Below are 23,677 nucleotides of genomic sequence, written 5' to 3'. Positions count from 1 at the left end.
GTTTTTTGGCCTTTTTAAGGCCATATCGCATCCCGTCCTCATCACCCCTCACCTCCCCAGAGATAGTTTCATTATTTTGACAAGTGCAATGTTGTGTTTTTTAATATATTTTTACTGCGCTGTATGCGAATACAACATGGTGGGTGTTTCCAAAAATCTAACCACCTCACATTTTTTATTGACCAAACAGCAGGTGCGTTCGATGTCCGCAGACATCATGTCGCTCCCAAGACCGGAGGCCAACCCGCCGACCGAATAGGGAAGTGAGTCCGCGGACCGAACCCAGATATCACAATTTCTTTTTGACCTAATTTCTGCCTTTTTAAAAAAAAATAACGTCTGGATGGATTTCACCAAATTTGCAAAAGCACGCTTTTGGGACCAAGCCGCCGCTCCTGCCGCAAATTTGGTGAAAATCCGTCCAGTGGTTTGGGTTTTAGGCATGAGCAAAATATTTTATGCATTGTGTCTATGGGAAAAACCACACATATCTGGACCCCCTATAACTTTGCCCCCCCTGCACAAATTCTCACCAGACTACGCAGGATCAATCTGACATGGCCATATACTTATTCTGTAAAGTGTCATGAGGATTCATCCAAGGTGGCCGAAGTTATAAGCTGCCCAAATTAACTACAGGGCTGCTACCGGATAAATATATATTACATTTATCATGGGCTGTTGATGTCCAAAGAGTAAAATGTGGGTCTATGAACAACCAAAACATTACTACAAATACATTTAGCAAAACGACCCAACAGCGCATTCATCACACCACCAAAAAATGACTAGCATTGCACCTCCCAGCCCCTCAAAACCAAGCGTATTGAGTTTACCCCAAAATGAATGCATGCCCTCAAGTAATCCCAAACAATGATATGCTTAGCCTTCTCAATTACCCCTCTGCTCTTGTCTGAATGAAAGCTGCACTCATGTGACCAGAGCGGTGGCCATACTACACAGTGTAGTCTTTAGATGGTAAATGGAACCTAATGGTCAAGCCACACCATGGAGAAACCACTGCTGTACAGCTATTAGAAGGACCCTAGCTGACTGACAATTAAAAAACTGAGGGGAACATTTCAAATAATAAGGCTGGTCATATCTATGGAAGATAACATTTTACTTTGTGGCCAAGATTCGTATGTTGCTGCCATTATCTGCACAATTACATGAATGATCCACTTATTTGAATTTCCATGCCTATCAGTGATATATTTTTTCCTGAACAAGGAATATCTTACCGTATTATTTAGCCCCAGTTAAGCAGTTATTTTTACAATGTTTGCTGTCCTTCCAGGTTCTGATATTTTTGTGACAATTCCCAACATTGCTTGCCTATAGATATGCATTAAAGAGTTGCACTGCTTATGGCATTGGTAACACTCGTACATTCCGTCCCCTTTCCTCCATCCTTGTGGGCATCCCCCAACATAGGGACAGGACTGTTACTTTTGGCAGTGAAAAATTGAGCTTCTCCTTTAAATTTAGTATAGCACGCAGGGGCGCAGCCTCGGGCATGGGAACACCCCACCCTCCGGTGCCTCACCTCAGTCACTTTTTCCACACTGACACTGTCAGACCTGGCAGCCAGCGCTGAGAAATTTTATTTTTTAGCTTCCGCTTGCTCCCTGTTTGTTTTTCAATTCTTATTTCACTTCCCTTTGGTGCCTCGCATGTCAGCACCAGGAGGATTTACGAGATGTGCATCATGCGACCGCTCGTTCCCGGCCTAAGACCGCCATGCACTCTGTCTTGCCCACGGTGGTCTCTCCATTTCATTTGAATCAAGAGATCTGCCTGCCGGTGTTCTTCCTGAACCCGCAGTCAGAGGCAGAGAGGGCCCTGCATTCCTTGGACCTCAAGAGGGTCCTCAAGGTTTATCCATCTCTGACGAAATTCTTCAGGAAGTCTTTTGGCATTTATTGTGTCTTTTGGGGTTCCTCCCCCGGCTCTCGGGCTTACAAGGCTTCCATTGCCCGTTGGATGGTTCAGGCCATTTCAGAGGCCTATATGGCAATGAGCAAACCTGTTTCTGAGGGGATTCATGCTCATGCGGTCAGGGCCAAGGCCACGTCCATTGCATTTCAAAACACGGGTCTTGGGATGTCATCAGCAAGGCGGCTACTTGGGCCCCTCCGTCGGCCTTCTGTAAGCCCTGCCCACAGGACACCAGCTTCAGGCGCGATGCAGAGTTTGGTCAGGTGGTTCTGAAGAACCTTTTTACTTCATCCTAGATATGAGGCAGGTTATCACAGATCTAATCTGTGCTTCTTGTTCAGTGGAATCACCCACAAGGATGGAGGAAAGGGGACAGGACAGCTGGTGTGCTAAGGGCTAATATGTATAAGTGTAGCTAGGCATCAAAGCGTCCAATGTATTCAAAGGGCACTGAGGTGAGGCACCGCAAGGCGCGGCCTTGGCGTGGCGTTCCCAGCGTGCTATACTAAATTTAAAGGGGAAGCACAATTTTTCGCTGCCCAAGGATCTGGTACATCCCCATGTTGGGGGACACCCACAAGGATGAAGGAAAGGGGTTCATGGACTACAAGTACTCTAGTCACTGTGGTGCGTAACTTTAATATATTGGGCTACTTACAACACTGATTTGCTACCTGCTTGTTCTGGCATACCCCCGTTACACCCACCTGAATTTCTATCCTCCACAATTATTTTGTAGCGGTCACATTAATCATTTGCAGGTTTTTAATTCATTTCTATTGTTCGGGTTAGTGAATTGATGGGCATTGTGGGGGCAGAAATTGCATGGGGACAGCTAAACCTTTTTTATTTTATCCGCGTAGCAATCATATAAACAACTTGGATATAGGAGAGGTTATGGAAAGGTTTGAGCATGCTACACTGTGATGATCAGAAAGATTCACACACAGGCCTAGAAACCTTAGCCTTCCTTGTGATGGCATTTGTTGTGGCCTACAATCCTTGCTTGGAATTAGTGTGTTAACAGGCAGAGGGTGCATTATTTTACTATTATTTATTTTACAAGAATCCAGGAAAGCTGTACAGTAATTTTATAACCATCTTTTTGTGTAGCGGATAAAATCTCCCCATCTGATGGTACTTCAACATCTGGTAATCTGAATAAGCAATCAGTTGCCCTGTTCTCTCAGCCAAGCGAAGGACCTCCCATCAAGGAAAGGAATCAGATCTCATCCAGATCCCTGGAGAAAGACAAGAGGATATCAAAAAGGGTACAGAGCAGCGAGGACAGACTCCTTAGAATATTCTTTCAAGGCAGGGAGAGAATGACTGGAAGGTATTTCCCCAACCCTCATTAATTTAATACAAGTCTTTGATAACAATCATGCCACTTGTGTGTCAGTCTCCTCCTTCCACACCCTTACACTACCTACTCTGATAGTTGGATGCCGTTTAGTGGGGGATTCTGGCCTTGTCCCCAATCTCACACCCAACACCTTGCTAGTTGTTTAATTTTGCATTCCATTGTCTTGACTTTGATAGGATGTCTTCGGGGGTGTTTCACAAAACTGAAAAATAAGGGCATGGATGAGGAAGAATGGGCAAGACAAGTGATTCATCCCTGAACAGTGCAATGTGTGATGAGTGAGGCCTGAAGAATAAGAAGCAAGAGTGTGACAGCTGTGGAATAAGTTGGGTGACGACAGAGTGTGAAGGATGACTGACGAGTGAGTAGCAGGAGAGATAATGATGTCTTGCAATATATTATAATACCACCTTAAGCATTGAGTATTCTGGCTGGGGCAAGTGCTTCCCCCATTGAGGAGGAATTAACATCCTATGCACCAGAAAGCACAGACAAGCCTCCTCTATTCTGAGACGCTGATGCCTAAGTGATGGGGATCACCAATAACCTTGAGAGAAGTTCAGCCAATTGAACTCTGGCAATTGAGTCCAAGAGAATAGGGCTTGCCATTCAGGGAAATCCTATGAAAATCAATAAAGTGAATACTGCAAAGAGCCCTTTCCTGGGTTTCTACTAGCACACAGAAGAAGTGCTGCTCCTTTGTGACCTAGCTTAATGCCATTTGCTCTCATTTGTCTATAGTTTTGACCGATTTTTTATGGAAGTCTGTAATTTTGTCAGTTCAAAGAAAAGTTTTGGCTTTCTGACCGAATTTAATACTGAGTAGCATTCAGCTCAAGGAAACCGGTCTGATTGCATTATTGGAGAATAAGTGAAGTGCCCATACCCGCACATTTCACAGTTCAGAAACACAACTCATTAGTGGTATCTCTGCGGCTGTGGTTAAATAATGGCGGTAAAAAATGGGATTGCATCATCTGTGAGCAGTTGCCGGGACCTCAATTATAAATGCAGTTCCTATGCTTAGTTATTGTAACAGCCTCTGTAATCGATAAGTGTTGGATAACTATGAAGCACAATGTCTCGCATGTCAGGCCGTGTGTTGGAAGAAGACTTGCTCAAAGACAGGGAGAAGAAGGGGTGTGGTTCTGGAAGCTTTGTTTTGAGAGAGCAGTGTTTTCTTGTAAGAAGAGAATCCTATGAGCAATCGCATCCAGCATTCACAAAAGGGTGTAGGGCAGAGGTTTTTGAGGGCAGCCCCTTAATAGTTCAGGCAACAAAGCCCATATTATGGCGTTCTATAGAAACAACATCAATTTCTGGGGAAGCTACGGCTTGTCATCATCAATGACACCTAACGTTCCACCTGCAGCCTTACTGGGAGACGGGAATGCACTTTCTTCGAGGTGGCAGATATGTGAGTGGCATGAAACAACATCGATTTCTGGGGAAGCTAAGGCTTGTCATCATCAATGACACCTAACGTTCCACCTTCAGCCTTACTGGGAGACAGGAATGCACTTTCTTCCAGGTGGCAGATATGTGAGTGGCATAAAATGGGAGCAGTTGCTCTGAGGGCAGCTCTAAGGCCGCTGAGCTAGAAAATAGTTATCCCTTCACGTTGAAGCTTTGGAGATGTGTCAGAGCGTGGCCCCTCAGCAATGTTTAACAGCTGTGCAGGAGTTGAACTCCAAAATGGTTTGCGCCACACTGTCAGCAGATTAGTTCCCTGAGGAATGAGGATTCCTTAGGACACTGCCAAATCCGCTACAGTGAGGAAGCAGGACAATTTAATGGAGCTCAATTTCAGACTTCCGACTGGGATTATTGGGTGCACAAGATTAAGGATTTCAGCAGGAGCTGTGCACAGGACATTAGCCTAGTCTCTACATGTTTGGGCATGTCACTGTTAGGCAGAAATCTGTGCAGTTCCCTTAGGGAACACTGCAAAAAGTTTAAGACTACAGGAGTAAGCAGTAAACCCAATTGGTAGCAGTCTGCACCACCCAGATTTACCTGGTAGCTGTGGCTGAGCAATCAGACTTCCCTCAAGAAGAGTTAGGCAGTATATAGAGTATACACAATAGGGCTAAAGACACAGTAGAACAAGCAAACACTGACCAGAGCTTTGGTATAAAAGTATTTCTGATGTTTGTTAATCTGCTTAGAATCACATGCTGTGCATAGGTCCGACATCCAGTGGTCACTGCGGAGTATTGCATTTTGTTTTTCGTAGTCGAAAAGGGGACGTCGACAAGGCGTGTCTGTAACACTATCCCTATAGTGACGTGCGTTCTACCCACAATCCCTCACGCGTCGAGGTCCCTCAGATTGTTTTTTTCCGCCCAGTTTCTGGTCGCCTTTCGCGGAGCTCCTAGAGAGACATTGCTATACTTGCCACGGACCTCGGTCCTTTTGTCATAACTTAATATACTGATAACGATCCCTCCCCCTTAGGTTAGCTGTGAAGCTGTTTCTCCGCCGAACTGATTTTCGACGGAGAGGAAGAGCGGAGGAGATCCTTCGGCGCTGCCGAACACGTGGCCTGGCCTCGACGGCCAACTTACAGTAGGGAGAGTGGGGGTTAGAACTTTGTCTCTTCTCTTTGAGAATGTCTTTCTTTCTCCCCTTTCTTTCCCTTGGGGTTGTTATCGCCAGCTATTATTGCCTGAGCTATGGAGAGGACACCATTTAAGTTTTGCCCACGCTGCAGGGGCAAATATACTTGGAAAGATAAGCACAAGCTCTGTAATCGTTGCTTACCCCTCGATCACATAGAGAACAGCTGCGCAGCCTGCAAGCTCTTAAAACCCAGGACTCTTAAAGAACGTAGGGTTAAGAGGTGGGCGGACTACGCGATGTCGAAGTCAGTTTCCTCACCCGCTGCCGCTGTTACTGAAAGTGACGAGGAGTGCGATAACTCGACGTCCGTTACGGAAGTCATGAACCCCCAGAAGGAGCGCTCCCGCTCCTCCTCGTCCGTCCCCGGCCCCGACGGGCTCGGCTCACGCCCTGCTTATGGGGATGAACACCCCGGCGACAAGGACGCACACAAACCCCATAAGGCTAAACACACTACCCACGGCTCTTCTTCGTCGAGAACGAAGGATCCATCAGCGCCGAAGGGGACGCAGGGCACTCCGGCGTCTACCGCAGACCGTAAAGGTCACAAGCCCCACCCGCAAACGCAGCCGCGACCAGCGATTGGGCTTCCATCTAACACGGGCGCTACCCCAAAAACATCCGACGCAACGCTCCATAGAGCGACCGTCGAGGTACAACGCGCAACGCACACAACGTCGACACCAGAGCCCTCGACGGACAAAATCGTGGTCGAGAGCCTAGCGAGAATTGTCGCCGAAGACAAACGTACGCGGACGACGAAACAAACGTCGAATACCGCGTCGAAAAAACATAAAAGTAGCCAGGATCTGCCCCTTTCTCCAAAGGACGCTTCCGAACTACCTGAAGGCTTTTCAGAAGGAGACGGGAACCTCTCGTCGACGTTGTGGGAGCGTTCGAAACGATTCGAAGGCGAAAACACTAATTTCCCCCCTCTAGACTATTCAGGGGTACCCCATGAGACCCTTGAAAGACTCCATTCTTGCATGGAGAAAATGGAAAGGTTTCTAGGAAACCAAGACCCACCCACCCACTCACAAAAGACAAAGAGAATGGCCACAGGATGACCCTAGAGTCAAGATTCCTAGGCTGGTTGACCTCACTGAGGAGGAGCAATACCTCCAAGAAGATGAGGAGTGTTTGGGTGGAGAAGAAGAGGTAGAACTTGAGGAAGAGGGGTTCGAAGAAGATCCTTACACAACTGCTACAGGTTTTGAAGAGGATACAGCTACCTCGCAGCCCTGGCATTCTCACCGTCAGTGCAGCCTTGGCAATCCCCATCAGTACATTTAGACCCTGATGCCTTTCTCCCTTCTCCTCTCAAGGATTCACATGGGAACTCCTCTCCCATAGATGACCAACCTTCCCTCAATGCACTATTGCGCAAGGCAGCAGCGCATTTTGAAATTGATACAGGGGAAACTCTTCCAGACATTGACTTTGTAGAAAAAGTCATCAAAGAAAAAGCCCCTGTTAGCCAATCTATTCCACTCCTGGCTTCTATTAAAAGAAGAATTTCTCCTTCCCTTACTAACCCAGCTTTAGTAAGAGGGGTCAACCCTAGAATAGAAAAGCTCTTCAGCCCTTCATCCTCTGACCCTTTATACATCAGAGGACACTCTATTCCGGACTCCCTTGTGGTTACCAACACAAGAAAAAGAGCAGGGGTGCCACTATCCACTAGTGAAGCACCTCCAGACAAAGAAGGCAAAAAACTCTACGCACTGGGGAATCGAATCACGACCTCCGCCGCCTTCTCTACTAGAATTGCTAATAACAACTCACTTTTAGCTAGCTACGCAGATGCACAGTGGAACAAGCTGCGCAGCGAAGCAGAGGAAGCACCTGAGCCTCTGCGTTCTCGCCTGCTAGCTATAATATCAGAGGGCACACTGGTAAACCAGGGCATCGTTAAGAACTCCCTAGATGCCGCTGAGACGGCTGGCCGCTCCCTAGTGCAGGGAATACTTCTCAAACGCCACGTTTGGCTACGCAATTCAGGTTTTAAGCCCGAAACCCAAGCCTCCCCCATAAATAAACCCATTGAACAGACGCATCTGTTTGGGAAAGCAGTAGATGAGGCCCTAGAACATGCTAAAAAAGAGTTTGATACCATCAAGACTCTTGATCAAATTTCTAGGCCCCCTAACAGGCGAGGCTATGGTAATAAACGCTCGTTTCGTGGCCAAAGACAGCAGCAGAACCAACAACAACAATATTACTCTGGCTCCAACTGGCCCACTAACCAGGGTAACACCCAGTTCAGTTAAAGAGGCCAACGCCGTGGCAGAGGAAGAGGTCGTGGCTCCAGCCCCAGAGGTTCCATGCCCAATACCAGCAAATGACCTGAAAATTCGGGTCCCCTCCCATGCATCACCGGTCGGGGGCCGGCTAACATCGTTCCTTTCAGCATGGGAGGGAATCACGTCAGACCGTTGGGTATTATCCACCATAGCCCACGGATACTGCATCGAGTTCAACGGTTCCCCGAAGTACAAACCCCCACGGAACCGACGCATGACACCGCAACACCTCTCCATTCTTCTTCAAGAGGTGGAAGAACTACTGAAGAAAGAAGCTATAGAGCCCGTCCTCCTATCACAGGTAACAGAAGGTATTTATTCAGTGTACTTCCTTGTACCCAAAAAGGACTTAACCATGCGCCCTGTATTAGATCTGCGCCCAGCGAACATATTTGTCAAACCCCAAAAGTTTCGTATGGTGACCTTACAGGAGGTAATCCCACTGTTATCACAAGGGGATTACATGACAACACTGGACATGAAAGATGCATACTTTCATATTTTAATGTTGACATCGCACAGAAAATACCTCAGGTTCAAGATAGAGGACAAACACTACCAGTTCAGAGTACTACCCTTCGGGATAGCATCTGCACCAAGGGTATTCACGAAAGTACTGGCAGTGGCAGCGGCCCACCTGCGCAGATTATCCATCCCGGTATACCCTTACCTCGACGACTGGCTCATAACAGGGGATTCTTACGAAACATGCTTCTCCAATACCCAAAAGACCGTAGACCTTTTGTCCCAACTGGGCTTCTCCATCAACGAAAAGAAGTCCAGCTTAGACCCCAGCCAAATCAAACAATTCCTAGGGGCTCTAATTCGAACAAAGGACGGCCTCGCATTCCCCTCCAACGAGAGGGTCCAAAACATGCTGTTTCAGATTCCCCATTATGTAGCAGGCCGAGAGGTGACGGTACGCAAAGCAATGCGCTTGCTAGGGATGATGGCGTCATGTATTTATTTGGTACCTCACGCGCGCCTGCGCATGCGCCCAATGCAAGAGTGGCTCTACAGCCAGTGGTGTCAGGCCAACGGACAATGGGACGATCTAGTGGTGGTCTCGCAGGCCTTGGTTCTCTCGCTACGGTGGTGGACAAATGAAAACCTGTTATTAGGGAAAACTTTTGCCACACCCGCAGTGGAAGCCACTCTAACCACAGACGCATCCCTTACAGGATGGGGGGCTCACCTATCCCATCAGACGGCCCACGGAGTTTGGACTCCGAGCTTAGCATCCAAGCATATAAACCTGCTGGAACTACTAGCGGTGTTCAAAGCACTGAAAGCCTTTCAGAAACAGCTACAAGGAAAGACAGTGATGGTCCTCACAGACAGCACCACAGCCATGTACTACCTCAACAAGCAAGGAGGCACTCACTCTCCAGGACTGTCCAAACTGTCCCAGAATATATGGAAGTGGGCTCTCAGACACAACATGTTCCTACTATCACAACATGTACCAGGGGAACTCAATCTTCTAGCAGACAAACTCAGCAGAGACTTCCCCCTGCCCGGAGAGTACGAATGGCAATTACACAAAGACATCGTCTTAGACGTCTTCACTCAATGGGGATTCCCGGAAATAGACCTGTTCGCAACTCTGGAAAACTCACAATGCCAAAGTTACGCCTCCAGGTACCCCCAGAACCAGTCCAAGGGGAACGGTCTGTCGATTCTATGGTCAGGGAAATTTGTTTACGCCTTTCCCCCGACTCCCCTTCTCAACAAAGTGGTGCACAAGATGCATCAGGAGCAGGTTACAATGATACTAGTGGCCCCAATGTGGGCCCGGCAGCCATGGTTCGCTCACTTGATGGAGATGTCCCTATCTCCCCCAGTGAAACTTCCCTGCCCGTACAACATGCTGTCACAAGACAAGGGCAGAACACTGCATCCATGCCCTCAGACCATGAACTTAGCAGCCTGGCTCCTGAGATCATAGAATTTGGACATTTACAACTCCCACAGAGATGTATGGACATCCTCAGGGAAGCCAGAAAACCTAATACTCGACACTGCTATTCTAGCAAATGGAAAATATTCGTTATCTGGTGTAGAGGTACTAGCATCAACCCAGTTGACTGCTCTCCTACTGACATTATTCTATACTTGACCCATTTACTGGATTCAGGTTTAGTGTTCAATTCCATTAAAGTCCACCTAGCGGCACTTTCTGCATACACCACTTCCCAACTTAAAGTGTCGTGGTGGAAGATACCAGTTATCAAAGCCTTCATGGAGGGGGTAAAGAGGATACACCCTCCGATAGCTAACCCAGCTCCCGGATGGGACTTAAATGTGGTACTTTCCAGACTCATGGGCCCTCCCTTCGAACCCATGCACAAGGCAACTCTTAAAGATATCACCCTTAAGACTGTTTTCCTAATAGCTATCACCTCCATTAGGAGAGTAAGTGAACTACAGGCTCTTTCTGTACTAGACCCCTTCGTAACAGTTCACAAAGATAAGGTGGTTCTACGCACACACCCAAGGTTTGCACCTAAATTCATCTCGAAATTTCATGTAAACCAAACTATAGAACTACCAACGTTCTTTCAAAACCCTTCCAGCTCGGGAGAAAAAAGTCTGCATACACTAGATGTACGCAGAGCTGTCATGTTCTACCTGGAAAGAACCAGACCACTGAGAAAGACTAATCAGTTCTTTCTCTCGGTGGCAGCAGGAAGAGAAGGAGATGCGGTCTCAAAATCCACTATATCTAGATGGATTGTTCAATGCATCACTCTCTGTTACACTCTTGCTAAGAGAGAACTACCCTTCAAGCCAAGAGCACATTCCACTCGAGGCACGGGGGCTTCCATAGCATTCATTGCAAATGTTCCCCTTGAGTCCATCTGCAAAGCGGCAACCTGGAGTTCTGTGCACACCTTTACAAAACACTACTGTCTAGATGCACACTCTAGATCTGATTCCCAGGTTGGGCAGGCAGTATTAAGACATCTTTTCTCTACTGTTCCTTCTCATAACCCACCGCCAACTCCGGGTACTGCTCGCTAGTCTATGCACAGCATGTGATTCTAAGCAGATTAACAAACATCAGAAGACAATGCATTACTTACCGTAAAAGCATTTCTGATGGTTGTATCTGCTTAGATTCACATGCGCCCACCCTTCCTCCCCGCTCGGATGGAAGGAACATAGACATCCTTTTATATATATTTCTCTCTTTTCTGTACTCACTCACGGCTAAAAGGCTCCCTCAGGGCAGAAAAATACAAACAGAGGGACCTCGACGCGTGAGGGATTGTGGGTACAACGCACGTCACTATAGGGATAGTGTTACAGACACGCCTTGTCGACGTCCCCTTTTCGACTACGAAAAACAAAATGCAATACTCCGCAGTGACCACTGGATGTCGGACCTATGCACAGCATGTGAATCTAAGCAGATACAACCATCAGAAATGCTTTTACGGTAAGTAATGCATTGTCATAATTATTTATTTAAAAACACACTTATGAAAATACACTGGCACTAATATATGAAGCAAGTTCAAACACAGTCACTATAAGTATATCCACCTCCATAGTTAATTATTCGACAAGTCTAGGTTAAGACACCACTTATTTAGCAAACAGGTGAGCGCTTAACCGTAGATGGCACTCCAATAATTTGTTTACAAAGGGAGAGAAAAGGCAGAGTAGGAAAAGAAGACAGTACCAACACTTTTAAGAACCCACAGCAAGTCAAGAAAGGCAGGGTCTACTGTAGAGCAAAAAGTTCATAGGCCCACTCTTGGAGAAAGCAAGGCAGAATGTGCCCAAGATCACACAGTGGAAATGCACTCAGTCTTTGCAGAAAAGTGAAAAGAGGTTGGATCAGTTCAGAAAGGTAAGGTTAGCAGGTCTAAGGTCAACCCAGTTAGAAAGTCAAGGATTTACGGGACACCTTGGACAATCTGTTGCAAGGGAGACCAGGCGGGACACAGTACCTGAAATGGTGAGAAAGCTCCAGCGGTGGCAGTTGTTCCTGGCAGCGGGTACAAGTCGTGGCTTCAACCAGAGGAAGAGATGAGGAAGAAAGCTTGAGGTCGTTGCACTGCCAGGGAAGAAACCAGCCATGGAGTTTCCCGATTAAAAGGTACGACCCTTTTATTCACGGTAGTGGTGAAGTGTGGCTATCCGGCCGCCGGGGTGCTTGGCACGGGCGATTCGACCACGAGACGATCCAGGAAGGCGAAAAAGGCGAACTGGTTGGTCCCAAGACTCTCCTGGAAGAAGATCTCCTCTGTCTTCGGGGAAGTGGTGAGTTCGTACAGCAGAGCTCCACCGGTGGTGTCGTCGTCGTAGATGGCTCAGCTTCTCCGCTCTTTGGATTCTTTAGGTCCTGTGGCGACTTCTGAAGTTCCAGTCCCCAAAGCCCTGCGTTTATGCAGAAAAACCCCCATTCAACAGCCTAGCTGTCAATCAAACATGCTAAGAGGTGAGCCGGGCGGCTCACCATTGGGCCAATCACACAAGAGTGCGACTTGAGTTGCCAAGGCAACTCAGTCAAGGGCTCCTAATCCCCCTCCCACACATCCTGTAGACCCCAGACAGAGTGGCACCATTTGGAGAGCTTTTGTGCAGAAGCCCGCCAAAAAGTGGAACAAAGGGCTCGACTTGGGTTAGAGTTTCAGAGGCGAACGCAAATGCCATTTTAAAACCGAGTCCTGGCAAAAAGACCCAACCAGGGAATACATATTAAATAAATAACCCGGCGGTATCTTTAACATTGCACCAAAAAGTGGTGCGTTTAAAATCAATGGGAAAAACCCATAAGAAATATTCTGTTGGACTATTTTGCGTGGTATCCACTGCCACCAGCCAGAAACTCGACAAGGGGGGACTGGACAGTGCCCCCTTGGAAAACAGACCCAGGGGCCATCGAATTACCCCTACCAGTACTTCCACAATATGATTGTTTGTACTGGTTCTGTTCACAATTTGAGACTAGTAAAGTCAATGGTGACTTTACATGCCCTGGGAGACAGTAGTCAGTCCCAGGGTATGGAGTCTATGTTTGGGGGTCACTATGACACCCCTGTGTTACTGCACTGAGGGTGCTGTCTAACACACATACCAAAAACGCATGAAGCCCTATGGAGTGAAAGACCCCATAGCCCATAAAACACATTTACAGTCAAGGGACATTCTCAAATCATGCCTAAGAGTGGGAGAAAGAGTCTCACTCTTAGCAGGAGAATAAAATAAACCCCAAAAATCTAGCAAAGCTGCTGGGGGACTCACTAGGTTTGGGAAATTAGCCTTAACAGAGAATTCTCCCTAACAGTCACTGCTGGGGTTTCCATTGTTTGTACATATGAACCTCATCCATTAATTTAGATGTTTTGTTGTTTTACTGAATTGCCATTTTTATAATTTGGTTGCAAACCCGCATTAGCATTGTATCTCCATTCTTGTCTGGATTAGTGTTGATTGCTAATGAATGGTTTATATTCGGGTAGATCGGCTTTATAGTTTGCCCATTGTTTCCAAATCATTCTGTGCTGTGAAATTTGGGTGGAGATGCTGCATCACTGCCCTGGTTGCCCTTACCCGGGGGTATACCATTCAGCAATATTATTTATGCCTCATCTCTAGCTACATTGCAGGTGCACACATGCACCCTTATGCCTTAGGAGAAGAGGTTGCAGTGGGTGGCCCCCAAGATTCTTCTGTTTGGACACCTTTTAGTGAGGCAGTCTTTACCCTGATTCCTAGGTCAGCTCTGCTGACAAAGAACTACTGTACATTTAGTCCAAGAGAAAACAAACCAACTAATGCATGACCTTATGGACATTCATAGCCACTTTTCATGAATGTTCTATGCAATGTATACCATTGTTTTGAGCCCTTTAGATTAAATCTGCTGTAAGAAAACTACAAGAAAATCCTCTCTGCTTACTTCTATTCAGGGTCTCTGGTTATTTCACAATCCATCCCACCTACACGTTTTGGCCAGAGCAGGCACTCTGGTTCTGTGTCTTCTTCACATATTAAGCACAGTGTTGTCAAAGGACAATCCAAGAGTAGAGTATCACTTGGGCAAAGTGCTGTTATGCAAGATGACGATGTGGAGCAAAGTACCGATGGTGAAGGCTCCTTCAGTGAAGGTAAGAATATAGAACTCAATGGAGAAAATTAACTTTCTTTTAGCTTAAGTAATCTGAGCACATTTATGTTTGTAGTGGTCAGTACATCTCAAGCTCGTAAGGTGGCGATAAGGTGCATAACTTTAATATGTTGAACTACTTACAACTCTGATGAGTTACCTGCTTGGTCTGGTGTACACCTGTTACACCCTCCTGAATTTGTATTATCCCCAATTATTTTGTAGCGGCAATAATTTGCAGGTTTTTAATTAATTTGTATTGTTTGGGTTAGTGAATTGATGGGTATGGTGGGGGCAGAAATTGCATGGGGACAGCTAAACAACCTTTTTTATTTTATCTGCATGGCAGCTATATAAACCACTTGGAACTAGGAGAGGCTATGGAAAGGATTGTGCATGCTACACTGTGGTGATTAGAAAGATTCACACACAGGCTTAGAAACCTTAGCCTTCCTTGTGGTGGCATTTCCTTTTGTGGTCCACAATCCTTGCTTACGATTAGAGGGTACATTATTTCATTATTATTTATTTTACAAGAATCCTGGAAAGCTCTACAGTCATTTTGTACCCATCTTTTCGTGTAGCAGCTAAAATCTCCCCATCTGATGGTACTTCAACATCTGGTAATCTGAGTAGGCAATCAGTTGCCCTGTTCTCTCAGCCAAGCGAAGGACCTCCCATCAAGGAAAGGAATCAGTTCTCATCCCGATCCCTGGAGAAAGACAAGAGGATATCAAAAAGGGTACAGAGCAGCGAGGAATCGGAAGATGCAGAGGAAGAACATAGGAAGAGCGGTAGCAAACTGGCCAGTAGAGGTAAGAAATAAACATTCTCTGAAGTGAGTCTACATCTAAGCAAAGATCCCAAGTTGTTTTCACCACTTGAGTTGTCTTAGGTAAAAAAATAAATGTAATGGGTTCCTTATATCTCAATTCATGCCATCCTCTGGCCTCTAAACCCGGGACTGGTATCAAACATGTACTGCTCAGTGTAGTCCTGTTTCCAAGACGTCTTTCTAAGATGAGAACGTTGCCCCTAAGCTTAAAGAAGGACTAGTTCTCACATTGTTTTATAGTTCCAATTTCAAGTTAGAGCGGCCCCTTCTCTAATCCCATTAGCTACACATTTGCCAATCTCCTCTCAGCCCATCTAACATTTTGCTATGCAGGTGTATGTGAAAGAGATAAACATTGATGCATAGGGATGGTTAAGTAATGCATGCAGATGGGTTCTTCTCTTTAAACATACTTTTCTGTCTCCTCCAATACGAGACAAAATATACTCATTTTTTAAACGCATGCAAGTTGAAATACTGTACGATGTTTGGGGGTGGTCTTCAAACACAATTAATAGATCTTTTATATTTGGTTGTGTTGTTTGCAGTCATGATCCTTTTGATTCGATGTGTTTTTTTTTTTCTCATTGACAAGGCATGGGTAAATAAGCAAGGGTTTAATTACACACTTTGGACTTCAGTCATTTTGTTAATGTGCCAGTATATGCAATTCCTGTGTTGTCATGTTCACATTTTGGCTGCAAATGGCTGGGCCTGGACAGGTTTCTGTCTTCATTGTAGTTATGACCAGTGGATTGAGTATATTGATATGTATTGGCAAAGTGGGGGTTATAGTACTGAAATGACAAGGAGTGATCCATGCACCACAGCCAGTCGTGTCACCTTGCATTAGCCCCACTGTTGATCTATACTAAGCTTTAAGACACACCCTCACAATGGCCTCCTTCTCTTCCCCAGCCAACTCTGCATTGGTTGACACCTAGCTACTGTGACGAATCCCAGGATGTTGTCACTGCTTCCATGGGGGAGGTCTCTTCCCCTGAGGCCAGGCTGCTACAAGGTAGTCCCCCTGAAGGTGGTACTCAGCGGGTAGATCTCATGGCGAGGGAAACCCCCTATGGGACGAGGGATGACACCTTGGAAGAAATGCAGTATAATTCCCCTACACCCCAACCGCCCTCACCCTGTTACCCTGCACAGGACATATTAGCCCCACACACTGCCATGTATGTCTGCAGAATAGACAATGGCCCTCATTACGACCCTTGCGGAAAGCGACTGACCGGAGCGCCACAGCGTAAATAGCGTTTCCGCCATTGCACGAAGGAGCAAAGTGCGGCCCATTCCGACCCATCGGGCACGAGCACCACGCCACGGCGGAAGTGCAAAGTCCGCGATGGCGGAAATGACCCCAAAACGGCCCACACCGCCGCCGTACGGCGCCCTAGGTGCAATACCGCCACCCCTCTTAGCGGTCACCGCAGTGTGCGCCTACCGGAAAGTACGGTGACCGGAAATATATGGAAACGGAAGTAAAAACATGGGCCCGGAACGGGAAACATCCCGGCGTACACCTATAAAACCACTAAAACCACGCAACCACTAAAATCACTACCCTGAAACACACCCCAACCCGTCACCCACCCTAGCGAAACCAAGACAAATGGGAAAAGTAGCGAAGAAAGCGTGCGACCGCAAGCGGCAGGTCCACTTCTCCCGCGAGGAACTCACCGTGCTAACAGAGACCCTCCAGGAGAATGCTGCCGTCGTCTTCTCCACGCAAATGACCAGAACGGCACTTGCAAACAAGAAGACCATATGGGCTCTGGTGGCACAGCGGGTAAGTGCGGTGGGGACCGCACCCCGCACCCCACAGCAATGCCGCAAGCGATGGGACGACCTGCGGATACGCGTCCGCAGCATACTCTCTGCCAACCGCAACATTGCCACAGCCACCGGGGGAGGTCCTGAATCACCCATCAAGTTGACCCCCTGGGAAGAAATCTGTGCCTCCACCATCGGAATGGAGAGCATAGAGGGAGTCGGAGGGATGGAGAAAGGAGTGCAGACATCCGAAGATTCAGGTAGGTGTACCAGATAAAACAATGCCAAATCCACACAGTCCATCCATGTGAAGTACCATGCGTCCACATAGTGCAACAGAAACACATGTCCAGGAGAACGGCCACACACATCGGCCTGATAGCGCACGTTAAAACCCACAATAAATACATAAATAATTAAAAACCCCTAATACACGCACTACACGTGCAGCAGGCACACCCTAACTGCAGGCTGCCAAACAACTGCACCCTCACTCCACACACAAATCAAAGCACCTCCAAGGACCCGACCCAAATCACCCTCAGGTACCACCCCAGAGCATGTGATACAATGCCATTCCAATTCCCACAGACCCATCATTAACCCTCGCCCTCCTTTACTCCACCACAGGGTCCGATCCAAACGACGAGCTACAGGACACCCCTACCAGCACACCTGCAAAGAGGGCCAAGACCAACGGCCAGAGACCCTCCACCTCAGCTGCACGCATCAAGACACGGCAGCAGCACAAATCAGGTGGCAGCACAGAGGAGGGAACATCAACAGGCACCCCAGCAGCCAGCATGCCCACAACACCACCACCACAGGTCCCCCCAATGGATGCCACAGAAGGCACTGCCTCTGGTGGCAGCAGCACCATAGGTGACACCCCATTGATGGCAGCATGCTCCGACACAGAAAACGGGGATGTCGAAGTCAGATCCATCCATGACCTGTCCCAATCCCCCTGTCTGTCCCATCCCGTACAACATGAGGATACCACGCAGGGGCACCCACAAGACAACGACTGGCCATCCCCCCCAAGCCCTGTGGCAAGGCAACATGAGGACAACAGCCCCTCTGTGACACCCCCGCAAATGGGCATGGCCCAGCAGAGGCAACAGTCCCTCGACCAGTTAATCGTGCAACAGCAGCAAATGGCCACGCTCCTCAAGGACCATGCCGATGAATGTGGGGGCACTAAGGCAGACATAGTAACATCAACTGAGACACTTAGGGCAGAAATGGAGAGAGGCACAGAGACGCTGAGGGCACAAATGGAGAGTAGCACCGAGAGCCTGAGAGTCCAAATGGAGAGAAGCACCGAGAGCCTGAGGGGGGAACTGCATGCGACGTCCAAAGACGTATGTGCCGAACTTGCCGCAGTGCGCCGTGTGCTCACTGAGCTTTCGCAAACCCTTAGGGACATGCATGGACGTGAGCAGGCAGACACATCATCCGTTGCAAGTTCCGTCCAGGGCAGCCCCCAACGTAGATCTGGAAGGAACCTGCGCTCCACAGGCAGGGGTGCCCCTGATACCCGCAGAGGGGGCTTGCAATAGCGACAGCCCACTGACAATGAGCATCTTTGGACACTGGGGTTCGTGGGGGAGGTAGGAGGGTGGAGGGGGTGTGTTGGGCTCACTTGGGTGGCGGGTCGATAGGGTGTTCAACATGACATCACATATGCCATAAAAAGTGCACGATCAACCAATGAGATGTGTGGACATTGATTTCTGTGTACTAGGCCATCATAGGCGTACAGTCCATATTGTGCATGTCCCAGACACGCACAGTGCCACGAGTCCCGTGTCCATGTATCAGCCACCAGGCGTGAGTGCTAGAAGCATACATCAATGAGATGCTGACGAATGTCACGGGCCTCCGGTGCCTCGCAGACTCCATGAGGTGCTGCCACATCCCCACCCTCATCATGACCATCATCATGTGCTTGCAGTTCTGCGTCAGGGGGCATGGGCACATTTCTACGTACGCACATGTTGTGGAGCATGACACATGCCATGACCATCTTTGCAACCTTCTCATGGCGGTACAGGAGTGCCCCGCCAGACCTGCTGAGGCAGCGGAAACGAGTCTTCAGTAGGCCGAATGCCTGTTCAATGACTACACGGGTACGTGAGTGGGCATGGTTGTAGTCCTCCTCATGCTGGTCCCGTGGGTTCCGGACTGGTGTGAGGAGCCATCTCTTCAGTGGATATCCAGCATCACCTGTATGTGGACGAGAAACGTATGATGTGGAATGCCATTGCTACGTACGCACACCCCCCCCCCTTCCTGCCAGGTCATTGCCAAATCACATTCCCCACATAATCATGCATGTAATGAGACTCACCGAGTAGCCAGGATCTGTTCCCTGCGTGTCGCTCCATGTAGCGTGGTATTGTAGAGTTCCTCAAGACCATAGAATCATGGGTTGATCCAGGGAATCGGGCACAACAATGTGTAATGATCCTGTTGGAGTCACACACCATTTGTACATTCAGGGAATGAAATTGTTTCCTGTTGCGGTACTGGGCCTCCATGGCATGTGGGACGACCAATTCCACATGGGTGCAGTCGATGGCACCAATGCAACCCGGTATGCCGGCAAGTGCATGGAATCCCACTTTTGTGTTGGTAATTTCCTGCTCCGAGCGTGGTAGAGAGATGTAGTCGTCTGCGTGCTGCAGGAGGGCATCGAGCACTTGCGATAGTGTCCGTGAGAACAGTGGCTGAGAAATGCCATGCAACTGTCCGACTGTGTGCTGGTAGGTGCCTGTGGCCAGGAAGTGGAGTACAGACACCACCTTCAGTAGGGGTGGGATGGCGGTTGGGCTATCTATCATGCTGACAAGGTCAGCCTGTGTCATGTCCACAATGGCGGCTATGGTGTCCCGGTCCAGACGGTAGAGGGTGTGGATCTGCTCATCAGTGAGGTTGAACGGATGTGCTCGGAGGCGTGGGATTGCGGGCTGCCTGCGTGGTGGTAGTGGCTGTGCTGGCGGCCCTTGCTGGCCCTGCCTTGGCCTCCTCCTCCTCCTGCGTCTCCTTCGTGCGGCCGGTAGCAGTTGGTGTTCGTCTTCTTCTTGGAGTTGGAGTAGTTGCAGTGCTATCAGGTCCCCCAGGGCCAACATCGCGAGTCCTGCCGGTAGCATTTCGGTGTGGTTGTGGGAGGAGACTGGCTGTGCAATTTGTGTTTTCAGGCTGTATGGCCTCCACCTGTGGTGATTAATTCCACCTGTGCAAGCTGCTCTCCCCTTTGGCCGAGCACGTCCCGCGCACAACGCTGCAAATCTGGGAATGGCATCTTGCTATTGCAATCATGTATTTGTACCCGATGGCCGTGTAACATTGGTTGACATGTTCATTCTGCTGTGGTCCCATTGTTGCACATACTATCTGTGCAGTCGCGAACAGACTTGTGAAGGGTCAGTGGAACGTAGTACTCGAGTAACGGTGGGCCCTCATGCATCACTGTACCGAGTTGCAATGACGGGCGGGGCGTCCCATTTGTGGGTGAAGGCAGTTGCCATTTTCACACACAGCCGCACTCGATGGAATAATTAGTGATTTCAAACGGCCACAGATGCCTTTTCGGCGTGATGTTGCAAATGTGGAATTCCAAGGGCGGCGCTTTCGGTTTCCAGCTAGCGGCGAGGAGATGCCCACAGGTCTGACTGCAAATATAACGTTCTGTTGTTCAATGTCCTTGAGACAGGGCCCATGGCGAGGAAGCAATGATTGATATGAATAGTTTGGGATGCGCAATTGCTACGTGGGCGATGAGGCCGGCCGTTCCCACATACATGTTACTTCACAACACTGGAATTACGGGCTGGGGCACTGTGGATTTTGCAGGCTGCATAACGCACAGACTCAATGGATGTTTCTAATGTTATGTGAGTAATTATTCAGGCGTTTTGATTCCGGGATGAGGGAATGATGAATGGATGCATGGGCAGGTGATTTGATACAGAGTTTGCCATGTACAGGGCTTCTTGGGATCTATCCGCCTCCCCTACGCTATGTGATGCAGGGCTGCCATGGTGGGACCATCGTCTATCTGGCCTTGTTGAGCCCTCCCTGTCTCGACACGCCCTCAGACACTTGTGTCCATGCACATTAACATTCCCATCTGATGGATTCTGTTTTGACAGACGCATGCACAGGTACACTCGTTTGTGATGGTGTTTGCACCTCGATATAGATGGTTAGGAGTCGCAAGTGGTTTTGGGGTGGTGATGATCCTTTGGAGTGGGCTAGCATGCATATGGCTGTGGATTTCGTGTGATCATTGAAGTGAGTTGTTGGAATGTAGTTCTGATGGCCATTCTGTTCTTTTTCTTTTCTTTTGGTTGACAGGTATCTCCTCCCCTTTTGCCACTGCCATCTGTATGCCACTCCTGCAGATGGGTTTTACTCCCGACACCTGCTGCTTCGTGTTAATCAGTGGAGCAGCATTACGATCTTATGGGACGATCGCCAATGGCCCACATGCCCTTACGCAGTACTGGTGGCTCGGAGCAACATTTCGGCCTTTCAGCTGGACTAGTGCCTCCCCATTGGGACGGCCCTGCGGTTCTGTGCGCTTCCATGTTGCCTTTTCGTACGTGAATGTGGCTCTGTGTACCATGAGGGAACAGGACGACACACAAGTAGTGGCTGGTCATTTCTTGCGGATGCAGCCCACAATGGTGATTGGTGTTTAGGAGTTCATGGCCTGATGGCTGTATGGGCTTGGTGACTTTGATGTGCATTAAATTTCTATTCTGATTTGGCCCGTGTAGCGTTTTTCTTTGCAAGTGATGTGGCATATGCCTATTTGGGGGGCGATGTATTGTGAGGAGATCTGCATTGGGTTCCAGCTTCGGAGTTTAGTTGCGTGGTACTGTACTGGGCGCGTTTGCCTACTAAGCCCGTGAGGTCAGGGATGGGGGCTGCCAATATGACAGTTTGAATGTTGTCATGCTCAGGGGCGGGGGATTGGGTTTTGTGTAACAGATGCCGGTCAGCCAGGTGGACTGGTGGAATGATGTGATTCTCGGAATATGGCTGGTCACAGCTGCCTGTGTTTGCGTGCGTTTCTTGGTGGGGGACTGTGGTCATGTCCATTGGGATGGCTTCTGTATTCGTGCCATCTGTGCCCTGCAGCTCCCATTGGCCCCTCTTGTGTTTCTTTTGTTCGTTGCCATGCATGGGTGACTTGTACATTTCAATGGTTGCATTGTGGCTTCATTGCACCTACGGGGAGTTGTACTTTGTGGGCAGGGAGCGGTGTACAGGCACTCAGTGGGGCCGTTTACGGTTGATTCGCGATGCCGTACTTCTCACCATGGCGGAATGGTACATTACGCCATGCCTGATGGCGTTAGGTACATGTCCGCTAGGGTCGGAATTGGCGTACCGTTGCGCCATGGTGGTGTTTGCGGTTTCGCATGGCGCGCGCGCGCGTGCTTGGTGCAGTTAGCGTTGGCGTTCACTACGGTGTCGCTAATGGCTTCGTACTTTGCGGTGACGGTCATAGTCGCACCGAGCGCTATTCGATGGCGGTATTGCATTTCCGCCATCGTTTTCCGATTTCCGCAAGGGTCGTAATGAGGGCCAATGTCACTTCCCCAAGAAACACTGTTACGAAGAAGAACATAGAGTACAGGGATGACTATAGTACTGGTATGAGGAAGAAGTGCGGAGTAATGTGGTATATTCCACCGAGCCACTACAAATGCACTAGTCAATTTGTGTCAAGCAAATTGGAACGGAACATAAATAGGGAAGAAGGACTTGATGATGAGAGTGGCCCTCACAGGAGGAAGCAGGAGATTCGAATCCTGAAGCAGTAGAGGAGACGGGACGTCAACGGTACCAAGAACGGGACGCTTACCTGCTGTTAGAGGCATTCCTGAGGCATCCGTTACAGATGAACAACCGAGAGGAGCAGAAGCATGTGCCCCAGCCAGGCGAGAAGCCTGTAGCGCATGGAGAAGCTGAGATGCGTAGCTCGGAGGCCAGGAGTCAGGCCAGGAGTCAGCCTATTTATTTATTTGCATTTGGTTTAAAGCGCATATCAGCCCAGGGGCATTGTGACGCTGTTACAGATAAGACAATAATCTGGTTACAGTGGAAGGGGAGTGGTTACAGGCAATTTTCATTAGATGGTTACAAGGCAAGTTTCATTATAGGAAAAATTATACAGATTCAGTTATTTTCAGCCACATTACGTAGCAGAGTTTATGCGTGCAGGTGTAGGAGAATGAGTGTGGTGGTTACTTGAATAGTGTAGTTTTGAGCGATTTGCGAAAGAAGTACAGTGAGGGTTCCGCTCTGAGTGAGTTGGGGAGAGCGTTCCAAAGCTTGGGTGCTATGTATGGGATGCCAGTGCCTCCGGCTTTGGCTCTTCTTATTATGGGTACCCGGAGTTGATAAGCGTGATTGCTTCTTTTGGGACGGAAGGAGGAATTTGTGGTTATGGTTTCAGATAAGTAGGGGGGTGCTGTGTGATTGGTGCATTTGTGAGTGAGAGTGAGTATTTTAAAGTTGATTCTTTCCTTGACTAGGAGCCAGTGTAATAGTCTTCTGGCCTGTGAGATATGGTCAGTTCTGGGGATGAGTAGTGCAGTGCGGAGAGCATTATTTTGAACTATTTTGTGCCTGTTTAAGTTTTTAGCCGATGTGCCTGCTAGGAGGGCATTGCAGTAGTCCAGTCT

General features: G+C 48.4%; 1 protein-coding gene across 6 annotated transcripts in view; it reads left to right on the top strand.

Moving 5' to 3' along the window:
- The window catches only part of CENPT (centromere protein T), a 1,770,416-nt gene that overhangs the window by 1,278,954 nt on the left and 467,785 nt on the right, over nt 1-23,677 (top strand). For 4 of the 6 annotated variants that reach the window (XM_069655330.1, XM_069655321.1, XM_069655313.1 and 1 more), the window contains 2 exons: nt 14,157-14,354; nt 14,938-15,168. The exons of the other annotated variants lie outside the window; for them this stretch is intronic. In XM_069655330.1, coding sequence (XP_069511431.1) covers nt 14,157-14,354; nt 14,938-15,168 — 429 coding nt within the window. The remainder of the gene's footprint in view (nt 1-14,156; nt 14,355-14,937; nt 15,169-23,677) is intronic. 6 annotated transcript variants of the gene reach the window in all.

Source organism: Ambystoma mexicanum, chromosome 1p (assembly GCF_040938575.1).
Source record: "Ambystoma mexicanum isolate Mex_15411 chromosome 1p, UKY_AmexF1_1, whole genome shotgun sequence".
In the NCBI taxonomy this organism is placed as follows: Eukaryota; Metazoa; Chordata; class Amphibia; order Caudata; family Ambystomatidae; genus Ambystoma; species Ambystoma mexicanum.
Note: the sequence above shows the minus strand (reverse complement) of the source record. Positions and strands in the feature narration are given on the sequence as shown.